The 22,568-nt window shown below is 39.1% G+C and overlaps 1 protein-coding gene across 1 annotated transcript; it reads right to left on the bottom strand.

Moving 5' to 3' along the window:
- Nucleotides 1-566: 566 nt before the first annotated feature.
- Nucleotides 567-22,511, bottom strand: POP1 (POP1 homolog, ribonuclease P/MRP subunit). Its single transcript, XM_008502456.2, has 15 exons — nt 22,178-22,511; nt 19,367-19,549; nt 18,061-18,236; nt 16,234-16,482; nt 15,534-15,621; nt 15,048-15,223; nt 14,057-14,307; nt 13,827-13,920; nt 12,954-13,065; nt 11,862-11,981; nt 6,475-6,590; nt 5,024-5,215; nt 4,053-4,207; nt 2,971-3,309; nt 567-2,212 (listed from the first exon to the last, which is right to left on the bottom strand). The coding sequence occupies exons 1-15, from the start codon at nt 22,296-22,298 to the stop codon at nt 1,543-1,545; spliced, it is 3,042 nt and encodes a 1,013-aa protein (XP_008500678.2). The 5' UTR covers nt 22,299-22,511; the 3' UTR covers nt 567-1,542.
- Between the last annotated feature and the right edge of the window lie 57 nt (nt 22,512-22,568).

The following is a 22,568-nucleotide window of genomic DNA, read 5'->3' as shown; positions in this document are numbered from 1 at the left end:
GATTGCTTTAGGTGCATCAAAAGTGAGGGATGCTGCTGCCATCAGGCATCATTTCTCACAGAGTTGTAGCCCAAGCTGTGAGTTCCCACAAATGCCACTGTAACTCCAGCTGGCCTGTGATTCTGACACTGGTCTGCTTAAGAATTAGAAAAAATATATAATCCAGCTCCACTTTCCGTACTTCTCTTGCAATCAGACATATTTTTCCCCCTTCCCAACGCATGTGCCACATTTAATCCTAAATTTTAATAATTTTGAAGGTACTATACATCTTTCCTCCAACAAGCAACTTCAAACATCAATATGTTCACTGAAGACTTTCTCAAACAAAACTGTGAATGAAGGAATTTGCAGACTAATACTTAGAAAGACTAAGTCACTGACTGATCCGTTTTTGATTTCTTAAAGAAGTTTAGTCAGTACACTGAATCAAGAATAGACTAGATTTTTATTTGTACATGATTGTTTCAGGGTAATTTTACCAATTGTATTTGTATTACCATTACATTATTATGCAAATTTATTCCCAATTTTACCATGTATTTGTATCATACTGGTACTAAACTACAGTGTACTATTGTAAACTCACTTTGAAGCTGCTTAACTCAAGAATGGCTGGAAGCTTAAGGCTATTGTTAAAAAACACCACTACCAAAACCCACCCCATCCAGTCAAATCAAACACCTTTTTCCCCTCATCCCTCCAGCATACTTTACAAGTTTTATGAATCTGTTCAACATTCATCAAGCATACAGTAAAATTAAGAAACCTTCAATCCTAGCACATTCCATCCAAAAATAGCCTTGTGTGTTAAGAAACCATAATATCCCTTATTACTAAGGGAAAACGTGTGTTGACCCACCAACAGCAATTTGCACCTGAAAGGCTTATTACCTCTCAAAAATAGTTTTGTCTCTTAGACTAGAGAGAGACTGACATGCTTTCCAATCCAAGAGTTCCAGTTGCTGTAATTTAACATTATGTAAATCAAGCCATTTTTTATCCACGTTTAACTTAAGCACAGAGCATTTCCAAAGTAATTACCCTCCTGCTTTCTTAATAGATTTGTCTACTTAGCTCTGCTCTGCTGCAGCCACAAATACTCACACACAAAGAATTGGGAAAAGCCACTTGCTGCATGCACTGGTCCAGATCACATGCACATAGATGTCAACAATGCACTGGAAAGTTACAATCCGTCTCACCAAAAGAGTTCTAAAAGGAAAACAACGATTTTCTGTGTACTGTTATAGCAACCACAGCACTGAGTGTAGAAATGAACAATATTCTTCCTTAGAGGTGAAGGAGTTCATGACAGTGGATGCACTACTGTTAGAAATCCTTAGCAATAGAAGTAATACTTGGTCTGTTTATGCACTAAGTTATTTTCATGAATAATGCTACAAAGTTTTTTAATTATTTCATAATCCTCTAAGATCTTGGGGCTCAGAATTACCTCAAACTCTAGACACACTGGAAAGGCCACAGAAGACCAGAGACACTCTTTGGTATTTTTGGCATTCTACTGCATTGCAATAATACTTAAACCTCAATAGTAAGTCTTGCAAATCTGTACTGGAAAGATGCTGGAGTTCTTAACAAAACAAGTCCTTTTTTATCTGCTGGCTGGTTGTATAACATATAAATTAATCCTGTCAAACTAACAAAACCCAGTGCTTCTCCACAGCCTGTAGCCAATGAAAAATCCCCTCGAGTGACATATCCCAGGAGAGTTCTGGAGCAGTGGGAAGTAACATCTGGGAGAGCACCTGACCAAAGACCAAGAATGAGGTCTTCACACTCCTCAGTTGTTTCTTTATCTGGAATGCTCAAAGATTCACTTTCTAGAGCCTTCACATTATTTCTTTCCTTCTTCTTCTTCTTTTTCTTCTCCTCTTTTAGTTCCTGTATCTTCTGCTTGAATATGTCATGATGTTTAGGTTCTTCAGGACCACAGAAGAGTTTGTCTTTGCTTAGATGCAACAAATCATCTTCTGTTGGGATGCAAATCATGGTATGTAATTCAGGGTTCCCCTTTCTCAAGAGGGACAGGTGCACCCATACGAGAGCCCTTGGATAGCTCATCAAGATTGGCAAAAAGACATCTTCAGTTATTTCCTTCTGTCCCAGTCGAGAAATAAGGCGGATTCGCCGATCTTTTCCAGCAGTGGGATAGCACCAGGCTGATAACTGCATAAGTAGTTTCTCACTCCTATTAAAAAAAATTCAAAAGGCAAAGGATAGTTATTACACAGAAACACAACACCCCACATATTTCCACGTGATTAAAAAATTCCCCAGGGCTTTCTGCAACCTTGCAAACTTGTATCACTCCGAGCACAAAAAGAGCATTGGTGAGTGAAATTCCTGAGCAAGGCTGCTACTTCTTCAAAAGAGACATTACTTGCTAAAAAACCCAAGACTTGTTAAATCACAAATGCTCAGAAACTATTGTCCAGAAGTGTAATTGTTCTCTTCCCTCAGTAACCACACAAAAATGAAAGACCAGCATTCAGGCACTTTCCAAACACTGTTGCTGCCCTCATGTGTTGCATTGGAATGCACAGAATTGTCTGTTTCCTTTACAGACCTTATTAAGTAGCAGAAAAACCACCTGTGATGGTATTTTAGAAAAAAGAATGCAAGGTTATTTGCACAGCAACAGTTTCAAAGTCACAAATATGATCCTATAAAAGCTCCATCCACTTGGAAGTATACAGAATATGCCAACTCCAAGAACACTCTAAACTCAAGAGTGCTAAGATAATTTAAGAAATTTATTTTATCTAGTCACTAGGTTTGCTAAAGAAATGCAGATCTTAACAGCAAGCTCTGATCCACAACAGAATTATTTCATCTCCTCACTGTATCTGGATCAAATCATGCTCTCATCTTAATAATCAAGGCTGAGCTCTTTCCCCAGTTCAGAAAAGTAGTGACATCTCACATGCATGTATTATTTTGACATACCTGAGAACAATAAAGTCACTTGTCATAGTTTCATCTCTCTCACCAGAATCCTGGGTGCCTGCAACATCATCCTTCTTTATGACACTTTCAGAGCTTGTCACTTCCATGGTCTCCTCTACCTCAGTCTCAGGGGAAGTTTCTTTGACCTCTTCAGCTTTGGGCCCAGAAAAGCTATGCTCTTCACTTGCACAGCACTCAGGGTGTGGGGAAGCAGCATGTCCAAATTCTCCTGAAGTTTTCATTCTTCCTTCCCAGTTCTTCGTCAGCTGTCCCCAAGGACAAACAAAAGGGGACAGAGTGCCCAGCTTGACATAATTTGCCCTTTTTGCAGGTGGACGTCTAGATGATAAATCAAATAGGTAAGAATGTTTGTTTCCTGGGCCCTTACTAAGTACCCAGCACTTCAGTAGGCTGTCTACTTTGTCCTGCTGGTCTAATAATGCTTTCTGTTTTCAAAACAAAGTACTCAGAACGGAGTCACCAGTGCATTCTTTTTGAAATCACATTAAGCAAAAAATTTAAAGTTATACTTCTAGACAACACTGCTGTCTCTATCTACTGTGACTGACACTGTGAGCTTCTACTTCACCCTCTTAGCTGGAAGGGGAACCAACAACATCTGGTGCAGAGGACACTTTCAGCTACACCATACTCATGGTTATGAATTCTGTATTTACTGTAGTGAAAAGGAAGGCAAACTAAAGAACAACTGGTATTTACAAAGTAGACACTGAAATACATCTCTTCATTCACTTTCTTTTTTAACAGTTAGTACACAGTGTGATACTCTGCCTTCGCCTTCTACCTCCTCCCTCATTTCATGCTAAGGGGGCTTGAAATAGTTTTGTTTATTTTGTTATGCAGCTTTGTCACAACCTTATAACTGAGAATATCTCTGGCAATAGAACACTTTATTTAATTTAAATATGTAATACATATAGGATTTTTTTCTATTTTAAATACTAGGATTTAAATCACTAGTGAAAGATCTTACTGAGTAAACAAAGCAGATAATTAAGGGAATATTTTAAGCAGTATTAATTTTTTTTCATTCTTGCTAACAATTTTGAAGTTGATATTACCGTTTGAATTTTTCAAGAAGACTGGTTTCCAGTTCTTTGGCAAACATCATTCCTGCCTGGCAGTCTGGAAAATCATTTGGAGTGTGAGGTGTTCTTTTATATTCAGAATGCTTTAAAGCCTCTTGCAAGCCACCAACTTGTACACCTCGATATATCTGTTATAAAACCCAAAACAAGCAATGTTTGTACTGATTTCAGGTTCCTGACACTAAAAAACAATGCTGCAAATCTACTGCCTTAGCAACCAGAAAGTCTACCACTACCTTCCGAAAAAATAAACTTAAGTATGATTTTAAAAGCTCTAGATGCTAATTTCAAAAAAGATGTTTCTTGTGCTCTTTCAACTTAATTCTGAAAAACTATCAACAAAGCTGAAGAGAATTTCCCAGGTTCTGATCTTGTAATGCCATATTACTTCAATGTCACTGCACAATTTATATTAATGGTAAAATAGGTATGACTGCAATTGACCCCCCTGCCCATTAAAAAGCATAAATTTACCTGCAGAAAGACATTAAAACTCTCATTTAACATTCAAAGTAGGGTGCTCCAAGGACCACCAACGAAGTATTCAAGCTCAACTAATAATTTTTTATTTCAGGCTCTCTCCGAAATCAGAAGAAATTTATTGACAGAGTAGTGGAGAGAGCCAAGCTGGAAATGGATTAGCAGCAGGTACCAAATGGTTTCTCTTTAGAGACACCCTTAGAAATTCAGAGCATTCTGGTTTTCTTTTTTAAACTGCCATGTGGGCACAGTTATACCAAACAGATGTAGAAAGCTATTGTTTACTTTTAAGATTTTTAAGACCAAGCCTCTGTCATCAACCAGTTCCCTCTTTTCAAGTGGAATTTTGATACTGCAATAGTGAATTGATCAGGCAAATATTAAATATACTCTCTAAAATTGATGTTGAACCAAATTGTATCATTTGTTGTATTTACTTGCAATTTGCAATGAAAATCACTTACAAAAGGAATCCAGAAAGCCATGCCCCAGCCCTTTGGCAGATAGATATCCCAGCCACTACCCCATCCTGGTCGATCTTCTCCAGCAATTTTTCCTGGCTGCTGCACCAACAGAATGGGAATCTTAGACTCAGAAGGACCCAAATCAAGGTGTGATCCAGGTACCAGTAATTCAGCTCTCATATGGTTTAAATCCTAAGAAAGAGAAGGCATTTCCCATAAGTTAATAACCATTTTTCTCTCTTCTAGATAACCCTTCTAAGATATGGAGAGGTGAGATTATTAAGAAGGAAACATATACTAGATGATATGCACCTGAACTGACCTTCATGGAAGATGTTTTTAGGAAAAGTCTTAAGCACCCTTGGAGGGTAGGTACTGAAATTCAGAGCAAAAATGATGTATAGCACACACGAAGGAGGAAAAACAAGTATTGTAATTTGGTATTTATGATTTCTGCACAAGACTAGACTGAACAGGTGCTTTCAGACAGTCTGTCAATACACAGAGCAAATCTGAGCTACATTGAGGGAGATGAGCAGAACAGTTGGTCACAAAACAGTTTCACATAAAGCATGCTGGCACCAAGGCTTTGTCAATCACCAGTTGTTATATTTAATTATGCTACATTTAGAATATGTTTACAAAAACCAAAAGACTAACTCTTTATGTGCTTCTACATCAGATATTTTTTAAGGTAAACATTATATTTCATGATAGCATGAAGAACATACAAAAAGATTGTGCTGTTATGCAGTAGTGTTGCATTTTTTAAGAACTCTGCTTTTTTTACACTATGGCAGCCAGTGTGGAAGACTACAAAACTAATTCTTTTTAAGAGAATATTTAGATATTTCTGTCGTACAAATATTCTCTTTTTTCTACAGCAAAATTTTATTACCTGTTGTGACTTAATCACCATTTTAGTCATGTTTTATGGGTTCCTCCTCCCGTGTCAATGGAAATGTCAAGATTTCCAACCAGTAACACCAAATTTAAAACTGTCTACAAATCACAACCATTGGACAGAATGCCCACAACAGTGTGCTGCAATTCAGAACCAAAGATTTATTTCCTTCCAGATTTCATAATTCTTTTCTCAGCAGAATTGTCCCAAGTGACTGAGAAGTGAATGGCCAGTGCCTCTTTGTGCCACTTCATGCCTTTTATCTGCTGTATACAAACCAAGGTGATGCAGAGCAATCCAATTCCAAATCCTTCTACTAAATAAGCCTACAATTATTTAATCCTATAGATGATCCAATAAAGTTTTATTTTAATTCAATCATGAACAAGTTTTGCAAGAACATCACACAAAGGCTTCAAAGTAAACACTTCCAACTCAGCAGCTGGATACTGTGACATTAAGAAACCACTGGTCTTGGATTTATATTCAAGAGTCTCACTCTATGGATCATCAGCCATTTTCTCCACGGCAATATTCCCTTAGTTACCTGCTCAGAGATTTTATTTTCAGTGACGTTCTTACAGATGTCTTGGTCCCAGATAAAGCTGTGAGCACATTCTACAGGTACACCTTCCAGGTACAGCTGCCTAACTTTAGCATTATCTACAAAAGAAGAGAACCTTCAAGCAGAATTCAAACAACTTGCAATTAAAGCATCAAATTACTAAACCCACTCCACTAGCGTAAGTACTACATGTAGACAACTAGAGAAACAGACTACTAAAAGCTTAACAAGCACCACTGCTTCTGCAATACCTATCATGCTTTTCCTTACACAAAATATGAAATAAACTTAGTTTTAGAAGCATTAACCTGACATTGTCTTACGAACAGGCATCTCTTACAACAAATGCCAGCACCTTTGGCAATATAAAGTTATGCCTTTAAAATGACACCTTTAATATTCTGGAATCAAACCTTTCAGGCTGAATGTGAAGCTCAACAGGTTTCGTAGGGATCAGAAAGAGCTACATTACAGAGCCTGAAATAAGTCTGCCTAAGTAAGCTTGTAAGAAAAGCAAGGGCATCCAGTTTAAGAACTGTACACACAGGAAATATTTTTGTGGATATGACCAGCTTGCAACTATGTATTTAGAACTCTCTTCCCACACCAGTTTTTCAGGCTCTGCACTTCAAGGGACTATTCTTTGCATATGTCTGCAAACACCAACAGTTGTGTTTATTACTGAAGATAAATATCACTTCTAGCTTTAAAACTGATTGCTGAGGTATTAAATAACCTTTCTTTTCTTTAGCTCCACAACCTAACCAAAGCAGAGAAAATAGGTATACCTACCTTTAGTGAACTATGGATTCAAAGCCTCCAGTGTACATTATGTAATGCATGCAGATCCATATTTTAAGTGAAATAATTCTTACCAATAAACAACACACCAACCCTATTAATAGTTCTGCAATTAAAACTTAAGAGGGACTGCTGCTAATTCTGTTATCTACAAGGTCTTACACATTAAAGGGACATAATGTGTTGGGTTTTGGTTTTTAAATCACTTCTTTCAAAAGATGATTCAGCCAATATGTCCAGTTAATGTTGACAAAGACTGTTGAACACAGAAGATGTGGATTATTCAGTGGTACTAACAATACAACGTACATTCCGTCTACTTGATCCCCAGTGAACTGGGAGAATTTAATCTCTCTACTCAGAATATTATAGCCCAAATCATAATCACAATTCCTTACACCAGTTCTCCTTATTTCTTACCTCTCTTCCGTTTTCTTCAGTCCACATTTTAAGACTGCTGGAGAAATAGCCCTAATGATGAATAAGTTGCTGATGAAAGTGGAAGTAAGATATCAGAGCCAGTATAGGAAATAGGGAGTTGTATTACTAACCACACGAAACTCTGCAACAATCAGCACATTATCTACTTCTTCCTGTATCAATGGCTGGTGCTCAGACAATACAGGCAGACAGAAGTTTTGTTCTGATTCATATAACTGATTAACAATCTTAGAAGATAGACCTAAGACTACTTCTGATTCTAATTCTTCCTTCCCCTCTGTGAGAAAAGAGCAGAAAAAGCAAAAAAAGCAGTTTCAGAGCCCATATGCACCTAGGAGTGAGTACCTGGGCAACTGATGCCAGATACCTAAACCTCTGCAAGAGGTGCATTTACAGGCAAGGACTCAGGTTCTGTGTTTGCAGAAGGAACTTTAGCTCACTTTTTTTTTCATGATGCATTCTCCTTCTATGCACCTCATTCACTGCTTGTTTAAAACCCCCACCATACTCCACATTGAGCAGTTTTTAAGGCAGTGAAATTTGCATTTCTCCATAGAAGAAAAAAGCAGACCAGAATGTCAGAAGCATACTTTAAAATGAAAAAAAAAACCCAGCACTAATGTGCAGTCATGTAAACAGTGACTGCCTACTGGGAGTCTTGACTTCCAGAAGGAATAAACTGCTGAGAAGGCACCAAAAGCTGATTTATTAAAAAAGCTTTCTATCCCCCAGCCAGAAGAAATGGGGACAGTTCTTTTATTAAATCCCATCAGCACATGACTGTAACACACAGCTTGCACACATGCATATGTATTCAGGAGTAACAGTAAGACCAGAATTACCTTAGATTTGTTAGCATGTGACTCATGGGGGAAAAAACCCACACAGGCATATATTAGAATAGAATTTAAAAAAAAAAAATAAAAATTGTATGGATAGCTGTGTATCATTTCATAGATTGCATGTACAACAAAACACAAGCAAAGAGCATGGCTGTAACTTTCCTAAAGTATACACTCATTCGACAAATAATGCACCTTTAGTTTAGAAAAATTTTTCTTAGAAAAACATTTAGCTTTCACACACACTAAAGAACAAACAAGCACAGACAGAATTTGCTGTCATGCACAGTGCCATTTCAATCCTCCTAATACTAATCCTAACTATTTGAATATCCAGGAAGCAAAAAGTGCTGAGCATCTGGAGGTCCCTTTTTATTGCTCAATCAACATGGCATGTCAGGAAGACAAAAGAATTACTACAAACATTTCTTAAGTATCAGGTTGCTATACTATCACATCTGACTAAAGTTACACCAAAACCAAGGCTCAGAAAGTTTATGTAGTTATAAAGCTCACAGAAAGGTTTTTCACTTTTTTTTCGTTGGTTGGTTTTGGTTTTGTTTTGGTTTTACATAAGAGTCAAACTAATGGAATTACACAAGTCGAATGTACTTTTTTTTCAGGTGGGTGTTCCTGTGGAAATGCTGGTAATACTATTGCTGTAGTGATGTATACTAGGGCCATGATGAAATTCTTTTATTTGTTTTAGACAAACTGCCCTTCAAAAAGGTGGCTTACAGACTTCTCCAGTTACAGATGATGGTTTTGCTTGAGAGGTCTTCAGTAGGTTCCCTTTCACATATTTAACTGATTTAACTCATGCAAACCTGCCAGGCAATATAAGAGGCTTACAGGAAGAAGGAATAAATCAATAAATCTAACTGGTTTACAGAGGCAGTGAAATATGCAATAAGACACCCAGTGTTCCAAGGAGACTACAAACTAACTAAACTTAATTCAGAAAGACCTCACAATGGGTCCTGAAACAGTGAACAGTGGCAATAAATGCTTTATGTTTGCATATATATGAGATGCAAAAGACATTCTGCACAGTAACTGATTATGTCCAGGCTTCCTTTTATTTGTAGGCATGCAACTTTACTTTTTCTTATAAACACCAAGACCTAAATGCACTTGAATGCTTCCCCCCTGAGTAGAAAACAGAAGAAGTATCTGATCTTAATAATCTAACATGGATTTATTTTCTGTAAGTATTTAAAAGTATCACTTCTCTGCTTTTAATTACTTATACAAGGAGGCTCATTAAGGAAGACACAGAGCACAGGTAGTAATTGTCACATAAACAACTGCAAAACTGTCAGGAGCAAGTCTTTTCAGAATAACAATAGTTTTCCTTTCCAACTAAACTAACACCAAGGAATAGTCAACAAGGAGACAGAGGAGTGGCACCTAGACCTCAGTCTTGAGTTTCTCAGCTAGGAGAGATGAACTACACCACAGGACTCTCCAACCCCACACATGTAATAGGTAGGCAGGAGATTGTGAATGATGCTGCAGCTCTTCCCACACAGTGACATGAAATCACACAGGTGGGAAGCATGGAAAACAGCCACCTTCCCTGCTGAACTGTGTCCCTGGTATTGTCCCTTTAACTTCTTGTAGGAGAGCTGACCTCTCCTTTTCTACTCCCTGACAACAATGTTCTTTTGATTTTTGACTAGAAGACAGCTGTATTGTCTAAGTTCTTTCATGCTTCTGATTACTCAACTTCTTTAGCAGCAACATGAAGTCCTTTAGCAGAATCTAAACTAGACAGTACCATGCAGTTTACCTTGCTAGCTGATCAAGGACCTTCTTCCTCTCGTAACAGTCAGAAAAAAGAAGTTGAAGTTTTTAGTTCACAGTGAAACAAAAAAACACTCAGAAAGGAATCAGAAAGCAATACCAGATTTTCTGAATATTTGTGATTTAGAAGTTTCTTTGCAAGTGAAGGACAATCCCAAGCAGAAAAATCTTGAAGAAAGTCATTTGTAGTCAACCAAAAGAAAAAAAGACTTCCTGTCCTATCATAACCATATCCCTCCTTCCTGAGGGACAACCACCTCTGGCAGTGGGAGAGAAACTATTCTGAGACTCTTTGATGCCCAGATGCCTTCTGCTAAACTTGCCTTCTTGAATGCATCTTCACAGGCATGGCAAGCAGAATGTAGGGCTCCAAATCACTTCCTGCATTTGCTAACACTAGTTCAAACCAGTATCTGTAAACAAGTGCTGTATCGCTCACCTTACTTCTCAGCAGGAGGGAATCAAGGTAGAGGTCATGTATGCTGCAGCATTTCCAACAGGAACATTAATGAGAAAGTTAGCTGAGCAAAACTAATTAACAGAAGAAAGGCTGTTCTACATACCGAGAGTAGAATAGGAGGATGCAAGAAAATACAGAAAGCTGTGCAGAGCTAAAAGACACTAAAATAGGTGTTCAACCTGATTTAAGTGAAAAATAAAGCTAGATTATTCTACTATCTTGCAAACACACTACCAAGGAAATGAAGTATTTTCAAGAACCTTCAATGTGTTCAATTTGTTTTAGCAACTACTGTTTTCTAGCTGGCTACTATTTCTTGTATTAGGTAAGGAAGTCTGTGTCTAGGCAACTTCACTGGAAATGCCTACACAGCACCATACACAAACGTCACTGTTTTCTGTATAGGCTCTTGCACATTTTCCAGAGACATTCAAATTCAACTGTTTTTGCATTTCGCACAGAAATGTTATGTAAGTCAGCACTGAAATGAAAGTTCATTTCATGCATGAATCCTTGATTTTTAACATAAACAGCACTGAGGACATCTGAATTGCTAATCTTGCAAAGGTTATTTTATATTATTTTCAGTGAAATTGCAACTTCCTTTATTGTAGGACTGCAAACCAAAAACAGCAGCTATCTTCTTGGGAGAGAGAAACAGTACCAGGAAGACACAACAGGAAAGAGAAACTTACTAAGCATCTTTTAGCACCTGGTTGGCCTTGCCAGGATTCGAACCTGGATCATCTGTATGGTCAGACAGAGGCTTCCACTGAGCACAAGACCAGCTTTGGTGCATGTCCCTCCCTCACAATTGCTGTTCTAAAACCTGTGCAACTTTCAAGTTGTTTCTGCCAGGGGCTGTAGAAAGGGGAGAGAAACATTCTAAAAACAAATGCTAAAGGAAAACAGCAGGAGGCAATCAGTAGAATATGAAAGTAAATGAAAGTGTAAAGAGAAACTGAATCTCTTGCATTTGGCAGTTTCAGGAGAAGCATAATATTAGCAAGGCATTTTACCTTGGTATTTTTCAAAGTCTGGCATGGCTTTTGTCTTCTTTTTTGGCAAATTGACTCGAGGATCTCCAACAGTGAGGCCCAGTATTGTACCTGGTAGCATTTCTGATGGTGAACTTAACCCTTTAAAAATACACAGATTAACACTGCCATGAAACTACCAATTAAGTTGTGATCTTTTTCTGCACTGCTATTTTGTGTGGTTTTGCCTGCAAGGCTGTAACACCACTGTAAGTCTGAGAAGCAATTCAGAGTACTCAATTTAACATGTTTTGAAAACTCATCAATGCTTGTTAAATATCCTATAACAAAAGACAACAACAGCAGCACAAGACTTGGTTTGCAATTACATTTATGCTTAGCACAGAAGTGAGGTCACTCTCACAATTTGGACTTAATTGATCCTTTACATTTGGCATGTCTCAAAGAAAAAGCAGTTTTGGTTTTACACTGTCTTCCAGAGAAAGGAAATTTAAAAACATTTTTTTTAAAGTTTTACCTCATCTCTGCTTAACTGCCTCACATTGGCTAGCTTGAGTATAGTGTGATACCAACCAAAGCCAGGTCCTTACCTGCTCCAGTGCAGGGAGGAGAAAGGGAGGAGATCTGTTAACTCTGGGATACTTTACAATGCAGCCAAATATTACAACTGTTCATTATAAACAAAAACATATAAAGCAAGGTATAACGCTTTCACCTTGGGGAGGAGCTTGCCATTTTATATGTGAAGGTATTGTACAGCTTATTGCCTTAACTTGGTGAGAACGAGGGGAGAGAATAAGAGCATACATCAGGCTGTACATCCATCAGCAATCTCAAATCTAAGCTCATGAAGATAAAAAAAAAGATTCAGCTTATCTGATAAGTATGGACTATGTAGAGGATTAAAATTCCCTTAAAAAAAAAAAAGTAACAGAAAATTTCTCAAACCTTTGACATGCCAAAATAATTACCTAAGCACATATTCCATGGCAACACTCTCCTGATAAAGCAAAAAATATCCATTTCCAAGTAAAGTCAACTCATTAGCATGCCAGTTTTGACCACCAGAGTTTGAGTTCCCCCATCCTCCCATAGCATCTAGATACCAAATACCTTCTAATAGCTCAAAGATAGCACTTTGACGTTGATGAAGAGAGACTTTTGCAGAATCCTTGCAGTTCTCTACCCACCAGCTATTCTGTTCCGTGTCTGAATCCGCCATCTCCTGGAAAACAACATATGTAATTAAATTCAAGTGCTCATTCAGTATTTTTAATTGGCATTAATTCATTCAGTTTGTCTTAATCACCATGGTTGCTATCTTTAAATCTCAAACCAAAAGAATTTTTCTTCATGCAGTCTATTCCTATATTCCACCTTACAGTAAAGTCCAGGACCTGTGTTCCAAAAACAAAGCAACCCACAATGCCTCCCACTTCTGTTTTTAGTTATTTCTTACAGAAAGCCAGATATTTTCTGGCCTCACAATGTATGCTGCAAGAGACAAGAAAACCAAACATTAAAACCACAGTGATGCCATGCACCAAGTGGACAAAATACTAAATCCTGGAGAAACAGTGTATTTGATTGAAAATACAAGTTTTCTATAACTTACACAGCCCCCCCTTTACTGACAGGTGCTCTACCTCATTGCTTGAGAAATATGATCCAACGTTTGTCAAAAAGAATATGAATTACTCTGGACCTCTCAGCACAATAATCACTACAGCAGAAACTACATAGCCTGCTTGACAGTCCCATTGCTTTTGTTTTCTTCCTAATTCCCTTAAAATTCAGACAGGACTTCTTCCTCAGATCAGCATCAAGAGGCTCAATACAGAGAAGCTAACAGAGTAGATATACATACATTAGCTTTTATAATAAGTAAGGATAGATAATTTACAATTCTTACTATAAAAACCAAGTTTGTACATTCTAGAAAACTTATCAAAATTACAGTAATATCCAAACTGCCTATTTCCTTACCGTTTGGAGAGCAGCAGCTTTCAAGGTCTCTGTAAGGACAGAGTGTGATAAAGGGCCAATGAGCCGGTACCTGAGAATCTCCATAGATCTATCACTGTAACAGAGGTAAATTTCAGGTCAATGTACAATAGTACAATGCAAGATTCTTTTTTCCACAGCACTGTTACGCCAGAATTCAGCTATATAAGCTGCTTAAGGGTCATAGTTTTCTGACTTTACTATGAACAAACCTGATCACAATGCCAGTAGCATGAGAGATCCAGGAGTAGGCCTGGAATGGATCTCTAGTCCCATCACCAATTATTTTTTTCACTGGAACAGCTTTTTCTCCTTCATCATCTTCCTTCTTTCTTTTCTTGCCAAGACTCAGAACAATATCCATTTTTTTTTCCTCTTGAACTGATGTTGAAGCAGGCTCAGGAATATAGATTTCTTCAGGCTCTGAACACTGAAAAATTGCTTTTAGCTCTCTCAATATGTCCTTAAGAAAAAAGAAAAGCTTGGATTTAGGATAATAAGCAGCACACTGAGAAGGTTAAGTACATGATTAAGAATTACACCCTACTATTTTATGTATAAAAACATACAGGAAAATAATACATACTTATTTTCCTATATGCATTCAAGGGAACCAACTTCATTCTGCTGAAGGCTGGGGTTTACTATCAAGAGCTGAAAGGAACATTGAATATTGCTAATTTATTCTCACTTGAATTAATATAAGGAAAAAAATTAACTTGTTAAAATTTATTTACTACTGAAACTCATTTGTAAGTATCTGATTATGACTGTGATGAGACCAAACAGCCTTTTGGGGGTGCCAGTTGGAAGGATATGAATCAAGCAACATCATCTTGCAAAGGTATGCTATGCTGAAGCTAGTGGTGCTGGAAAACTTTTTGACAAGCTCAAACACTTAAAAAAAAGCAACCTCAGAGGCATGCACCTTCTGTACAAACTATAAAAACAAGCAGCAGAACGTATTGTACAACTTATTGCCTTAACTTGGTGAGAATGAGGGGAGAGAATAAGAACATACATCAGGCTGTACATCCATCAGCAATCTCAAATCTAAGTTAGAGTGGAAATGGTCTTCCAACTTTTTAATTCCTAAAGCCATTTATTATATCCAGCTCTTCTAAACCTTTCAGAATGTATCTTCAGCATTAACAATGCACAACGCATAAACTAATCAGAGTACAACTATAAAGAAAAAAATACCTGCTTGAGAGCTGGATGCATCCAGATCCACAACTGTCTGTTTTCAGACCCATCCTTGGGTTTCCAGATAAATGTAACAGGACCAAGCATATCCTCAGGATAGCGATCTGCTCGGTAAAGGTTCAGGGAACCCTCAAATCCTCCAGAGAGACAATAGGCTTCTTTAAATGTTACCCCTAAAGAAAAAGATACTTTTAGAGAAACGAAATAGTATATTGTTTAAAAAAAGAAAAAACTGACATTCAGTCTGGCTACTGGGACAGTATCAAAGGAAGAACAGGCACCACAATTAATTTATAAGTAACTGAAAATAAGGATGCCTAATCCTAGTAACAGACACTTTAATTATGGATTTCAACCGAACTGACAACTCAGTATCAAGTTGGTTACTATTACTGAGATTGGCAGGACATTTAAAGGAAAAGGATGGCTCATCCCTTAGTCCATTCAGAACCTTAATTTTGTTTTGAACTACATAAAATTTACCTGTGTCAATACTACATATTCGAGCAAGCTGCTGCAGAAGCTCATTTTCTTTACCAGTCAACTCCAGGCAACAATAATACGATAAATCCTGAAACAACAGTATAGTGGTAAAGTGAGAATAACTCTTGAAGGCAAGCCTGGTAAGGAAGGACCAGACAGAGCTTCACTATTCACAGCGAAGTAGTAATTTTTATTTATTTTATTCACTAAATAATAGTAATATTTATTTATTTATTACTAGTAATATTTATTTATTTTATTCACTAAAATTTGTGTGAAAGAGAAATTAGTTGTTGGGTTTTTTTAATCAAAAATTGTTAGCTCTAGAGAGCTCTTGGGCATTTCTCGTTTGAGGGCAAATCTGCCTCTCTAATCAACAGACCAGAAAGGACACAGAACAAAGCACCTGTCCTCAATAACACCCTGCTCAGAAAGATGATGCAGGGATTCACTGAATCTCTTGCCTCTTGAGAAGACTGAAGAGGGCAGTATTTCATAGTTCCCAGAAGACTTTTCCTAAGGCTCATCTTGCCATGCTTAATTACAATTACAAAATCACTCATTTCATACTTAGCATTTATTAACAGATGACAAAACAGTACTTCAAAGAGACAGAAATATTCATTGTAACTGAACAGTTCATTTCTTCATCTTGGCAAAACAACAGAGAAAACAAACACAAAAGATGTAAATGTGGTACCTGAAGAAGGCAGTGCTTTGTCATGGCTCGGTAACAAGCCCTGTAGCTCTTCTCTGTAGGGCTGTCTCCTAAACAGTATCCCCATTTTTTTACCATATGAAATCTCTTTGCATGCCAAATATGTGTTTCCAGCCAAATGTTCTTTCTTTGCCTGCGATTAAACTCTGCTACCAAATTTATGTGGCGCCTTCTAGCCTTGCGGCATTTAGTCTTTGACTGTTCTTTTTTCTGATGTACAGCTTTCTCTGCCTGTTTGTGAAAGGAAAGAAATTGAAGTGAGTATCAAAAGCAAAAATTTTGGCAGAAGAAAAAGGCTGATGTATATAAGGATGCAGGAAACACTAGCATCAAGTGAGTTTGCTTCTTAAGAATCATAGAAACATAGAATGTTAGGGGTTGGAAGGGACCTCCAGAGATCATCTAAGTCCCACCCTCCTGCCAAAGCAGGATAACCCAGGGCAGGCTCCACAGGAACACATCCAGGTGGGTTTTGAAAGACTCCAGAGAAGAAGATTCCACAACCCCTCTGGGCAGTTCCACAATAAAGAAGTTTCTCCTCATGTTGAGGTGGAACTTCTTATGCTGTAGCTTAAACCCATTATTCTTTGTCCTACTACTGGGCACCATCAAAAAGAGACTGGCCTCATCTTCTTGACAGACACCCTTCATACATTTATAGACATTAAGAAGATCTCTTTGCCTTCTTTTCTCAGTGCTAAATAGCCCCAGTTTTCTGTTTTTCTTCATAGGAGAGATGTTCAAATCCCTTCATCTTCCTCGTAGATCTCCACTGGACTCTCTCCAGTAGATCCCTGTCTCTCTCTTGAAGTGGGGAGACCAAAACTGGATACAGTATTCCAGGTGTTGTCTCCCCCCGGCAGAGTAGAGGGGGAGGAGAACCTCCCTAGACCTGCTGGACACACTTTTCCTGATGCACTCTAGGATACCACTGGTACTCTTGGACACAAGAGCACATTGTTAACCCATGGAGAATTTACTGTCCGCTAAGACTCCAAGGTCTTTCTCCATGGAGCTGCTTTCCAGAAGGATGACCCCCTAATCTGGACTGGTGGTTGGTGTTATTCCTCCCCAGATGCAGGACTTTACACTTGTCCTTACTGGACTTCATGAAGTTGAAGTGCCTAGAGATGATAAAGTGATCAATGCCAAACATAAGACAGATCATTTTGCAATAAAATTCCTTTGAACCCATTTTAAGTATTTTTTTAAAGAAAACAGATGAAGGCCCCAGTGCTTAAGGAGCAAGTCACTCCTCAAGAAGATTCTTACTAAATGCTGAGATACTGCCACAAAAGCAGAGTTTCATGAGCAACCAGGAACAGTCAACGACTAAGTCTTAAGCTGCATGCAGCAAACACCTCCCATGCCTCAGTGGGAGGTACACATGAACCATCATGCCAGTCATGAACAGCCTATGCTGGTTTGAGGCCAACAGAGTAACACCCAACAGCTGTGGTGGGGTGCAGGGCAGGCAGGTATTATCAAGGACTCCTGGACCACCCAGGACCAATGCACTGCCTGAGCAACTCTTCCTGAAGTGGGCCCTTTTATCATCACTACTTACCTTTTCAAGATGTTAAATAATCACAAAGCCAAGTTGTTAGTGAGAACTATTTGAACTACTACCTAAAACTGAGGTCTTCATGCATGTTGAGTGCCATTATCAGTCAAAGTTTGAGAACCTGTTTATGCAGGGAAGTTTTGCAGATAAGCTCTGGTCTAAGCATTATTTAACATACAGCTGAACACTGTGCATTAACTATGCCCACTCTATAGTCTAACAAATACTATAAAATGCACTTATACCTCTTTTTTAGCCATCTCTTGGAGACGTCGGGGTAGGCGTTTGATGTTGTGACTCATAGCTCGCCTTCGCATGTGCCTGGGTAAAGTCTGGAAAACCAGAGAGTTTGAAGACTTCTGAGTAACTGCTTTCAGCATGGCACTGATCTCAGCAGCACGAGCTTGAGCAAAGGTTGACACTGGAATGCAAAGAACTGCATTAGAGCTCGACAAATGGCAAAAATCAAAGAAGGAGATGCTGCATGTAAATTACTGAACTGTGGCAGAGAATTCCCAGTACATCAGTCTAAAGAATTCTTCAGATAACAGTAAATACCGTATATTATTACTGAAGAAATATAAGTTCTCTAGAAAAATTGAAGCTTACAGATATGGGTAAAGAAATACTTAAATATGAATGAATCTTAAAGCCATGGTATAACCAGCAAGTCCTATTTGCATTAAGTACTTCTTTAATAAAATAGCAATCTTTTCAGAGAGATCAAAAACAAACTTCAGTACGGAAAAAAATGGAAGCAGAAATCATTAAACTGTTTGGGTTGAAAGAAACCTTAAAGATCACCTAGTTCCAACCTTCCTGCACGGCCAGAGAAACCTCCCACTAGACCAGGTTGCTCAAAGGCCCATCCAACCTGGCCTTAAAAACTTCCAGGGATGGGGAAGCCACAGCTTCCCTGGGCAACCTGTTTCAGTGTCTCACCACCCTCAGAGTAATGAATTTTTTCCCAATATTTAACCTAAATCTACCCTTTTTCAGTTTGAAGCTGGTCCTATCACTATATGCCCTTGGAAAAAGTCCATCTCCAGCTTTCCCATTGGCCCCTTACTACAGACTGTTTAAAAATTATTAAATAAAAAAATCAGGGGCTGGGTCTTGTTTTATGCTTATGGAAGCACTATCAGAGCATCCTGACATTTTGAAAAGCATTCTGCTCTCCTCAATAGACACTGTTAGATACAAAGTTGTTTTTTACTTACATCATTGGCAAAAACAGTTTCACTGACTATATTTCAAGCAGGTGAGAGTCAGTACTTACTGTACTGGCAAACAGAAACCAAACTGCCCATCCCTCATTACAAGTGCAACATTGCAACTCAGCAGTCTGAAGGGACTCACTGACCAATAGCTGGTCAGTCATTCTTACTAGTACTCAACTTCAGAATTTTGGAGAAAATTACAGAAAAAAGAAGGACCACAGCATAAGTTCTAATTTTGGGTCCTGCCCCTAAAACAAAGACAGACAACAAATGTACTCATCAGTAAGTTGGCCTGGACATAGTTATAATGACTTCTTTCTTACATACAAACCTGTTATGTATTTTGGCATTTCCTCAGAAATACTCTGGCATCCTCCTTGCCATCCTCCTCTTCCTCTGCCTCTCTCTCTTTTATTTTGCCCTTTTGGAAAATACTGGTCTTTCCTGTAAGAAGGCCCAGATGACTGATTCGAGTATTTTTGCTGATGATACTGGTGCTCAGAACGAATATCTCCTGCAGAGTTTACAGGTGAAAAGAAGTAACAGAAACGCAAAGCAGTCTGAGTAACTGATAACTATATGCAAGCTTTCATCATAAGATGGTGTTGCATATCCCTCCTATTATTTGTAAAATATGTACCTGAAAAATCCATCACGAATTAGAAGAATTGTTATTTTTTTACAGCAATAAAATGTTTGCTCTGTCCTGCAGCAAACCTGCAGCAGATTAAGTAACTATTAGACATTCTGAAAACAGAACCCAATCCAGACTTTGCCTCCAATACTCTTACCAGTTCCAACAGACTTAACTAACTTCCAGACTTAACTAAAATCGGCCTATGCAACATCAGTAGTTATTTTTACTATTGTCTATCGAGGGTTTTAGTACCAAGCCAGCAAAGCAAATGTTCTTCCCTCTCACACATTGATTTTCTTCCCACAAACTAATGTATTCTTGTCTCACTGCCATGTATTTCTGTTATAGCAATAAATAAAGTAGACACGATACACATACATTGGTGCAGTAGGCTACTTTTCCAGTACAAGCATTTAATATTCAATTTCAATACTGAAATTAAAAAAACCTAAAGCCTACAGTAAGCTTCCTAAGGTACAGAAAGACCTTTCAAGAATAAGAACATAACAGTACTTCAAGTTTAAGAGGGCCTTGAAGACCGTATTTAAAGATTAGCTTATATTCAACCTATTCAGGTAAGTCTTGGTTAGGATTTCTAGTACAATTTCACATATATATATGGTTCTCAGGCAGCTCATGCTGGAGGAGACTAAAACGTGCCAAGACAGCCCCACCCACTGCACCAAAAGGGATGTTTGAAGGAACAAGAAGCCATACAGTTCAGGGAGCTCCTCTAGTGAAAGTCAGCCTGTGCAGGAGAAATGGAGTAAGAGATTTTAAAAAAAAAAAAAAAAAAAAAAAAAGTTTGCAGGTTAATCAGCTTTTTAAACAAGCCTATCCCATTGTCCTCAGAATGCTATCACTGGCATGAGGAACAGCCAGGAGAAGATTGCACCTCCAGAAGCCTCAGTTTATATGAGCTGAATAACACTTCTTTTACTGTTTCAAAGAATCATGAAGCTGAAGTTTCATGCTCAGCAGTAATGCTGTTACAGCCTCAGTGCACCTACATATCATGCAGAACCGAAGTAATTCAGATGAAAAAATAATTTGGATGGAAACAAAAGCTAGATTTTTATGTGGCATAACTCGTGATTTTGGTTCTCCCCCTGGCTAAGAGCAGCACTATCCAGACAGAGAAGTGAAGGTGAGATGTAAATAGTGGTGAGAGATAGACACTGCCTCAGTCAGCAAATCTGTTAGACCTACAGCCCAAGACAACTGTGGGAGGGTAACCAGACAAAAATCCAACTACTATCACAAAAACACCCTTTTTCAAGCTGGCATAAGAGCAGAGGAACTAACTATTTTACTCAGAAGAGGGGAATGTTTCAAAAGATAGTGACTAACCTAATACCTAAAGGAAAAATATTTTAGGTACCATATAGCTTCATGGTTTTAAAATTAATTTTTACTTTCTTTCCTGTTTTAAAAAACAGCCCTATAAAACCGAGATATCACTAACATGACAGAAGAATGGTATGTGGATGAGTATGTATGCTATTCAAGAGGACAGAAAATAACCATGTACTCTTAGAAGTTAACTGTTACAAATAAAAGTTAGAAAAATGCATTTAATCTGGCATTACTCCAGTAATGATATTCCAAATTCTTTGGTCAGGGATAATTTGCCGTGTCATTCTGTCTAATTAGGAATTCCTCAGTCACCTAAATACAAAGTGTCACATAAGCATTTTTTTGTTCAACCACAAAGATGCAATCTGTCAGCTTCTTGAGGCCTAACAGTAACTCTTATGCATGCTTATTTTTATCCCAGAAACAATACAGGTAACAAAATGAAAAAATGAAACGAGGGTTGTGTGTGTGGAGATCAAAGTCCAGATGTGGGTTGAAACATTGACAAAAAAAGCATCTGGAATACAGGTTGATGGGACGCTTCAGGCTTCAGCTGCAAAAGTTACCTGGGTAGAATATGCCCCAGCAATGACCTGGCAACAACACTGCCATTTCTGGGGAAGCTTCTGCTGCCTCCTGACAGTACTCCACAGCTACAGGAGCTACAAGCACCAGAAGGCAAATAGGTCGGGCATGCTGCTCGGATGGAAAGAAAAAACACTGCTTTTACCGCAGGGCCAGCAGGACAAGCCAGCTCCTCCCAGCTCTCACGGAAAGAGAAAGAAGGTCACTAGACGGAATGTTAACAGTCGAATTCATCTTAAGACGAGGAGCACTCCCAGCAGGGGGTGGACACGGATTTGTTCTGCGACCGAAGAGATGACGCAAAAAAAACCCCAAACCAACAAACCCCGTGTCTGACTGAGAATCACGGCTAAAGCGGTCAACAGCAGAGGACGAAGCCCAGGGGTGCTCCCACACCGATCACGCCTCCCCAGCCGCCAGGGCTGAAGGGGAGGTGGCACCCGGCACAGACTGGGGACAGACACAGACAGACACCCAGACACACTTGGCCCTGACTGTGGAGGAGACACCCTCGCAGTCACCGCCCCCACCCCGGCCCTGGGTAGGGAGCCCCCCCGGCTGTACCTGGGGACGGGCAGGCTCTGCTCCCGCCGCCAAGGAAGGGCCCCGGCTCGGCGGGAAGGGTGACGCTGGCCGGCTGGTTCCTCATCCTCTTAGCCCGCTTCTTCTCCCTTGCCCCGGACATCTTCCGCAGGGCCCGGAGAGTGTGCGGAGTCGCACCAACCCGCCCCTCAGGCGGGCATAAGGCTTTCGACTGGGCTTGATAGGCCTCTCCGTACCGGAGGGGTAGGCGAGGAGGGGCTGGCGAACCGCGGGTGGGCGAGCGATGCAGCCACGGAGCCGCTCCCACCACGCACTCACGACGCGGCCTCCTCCCGCTCCACGCGGCCACCCAAAGGGGGGCAGTGCGCATGCGCACCCCTCCCCATCTTCCCCCGAAGGACTACATTTCCCA

Source organism: Calypte anna, chromosome 2, assembly GCF_003957555.1.
Source record: "Calypte anna isolate BGI_N300 chromosome 2, bCalAnn1_v1.p, whole genome shotgun sequence".
NCBI lineage: Eukaryota > Metazoa > Chordata > Aves > Apodiformes > Trochilidae > Calypte > Calypte anna.
Note: the sequence above shows the minus strand (reverse complement) of the source record. Positions and strands in the feature narration are given on the sequence as shown.

Excerpts from the sequence above, each read along its gene's own strand:
- POP1 (XM_008502456.2), bottom strand. The coding sequence starts at position 22,298 with ATGTCCGGGGCAAGGGAGAAGAAGCGGGCTAAGAGGATGAGGAACCAG. Across the intron at positions 15,224-15,533 it reads AATATGTAGTATTGACACAG|GGGTAACATTTAAAGAAGCC; the intron begins GTAAATTTTATG and ends CTTTTTCTTTAG. Across the intron at positions 5,216-6,474 it reads AAAATAAAATCTCTGAGCAG|GATTTAAACCATATGAGAGC; the intron begins GTAACTAAGGGA and ends TCTCTTTCTTAG.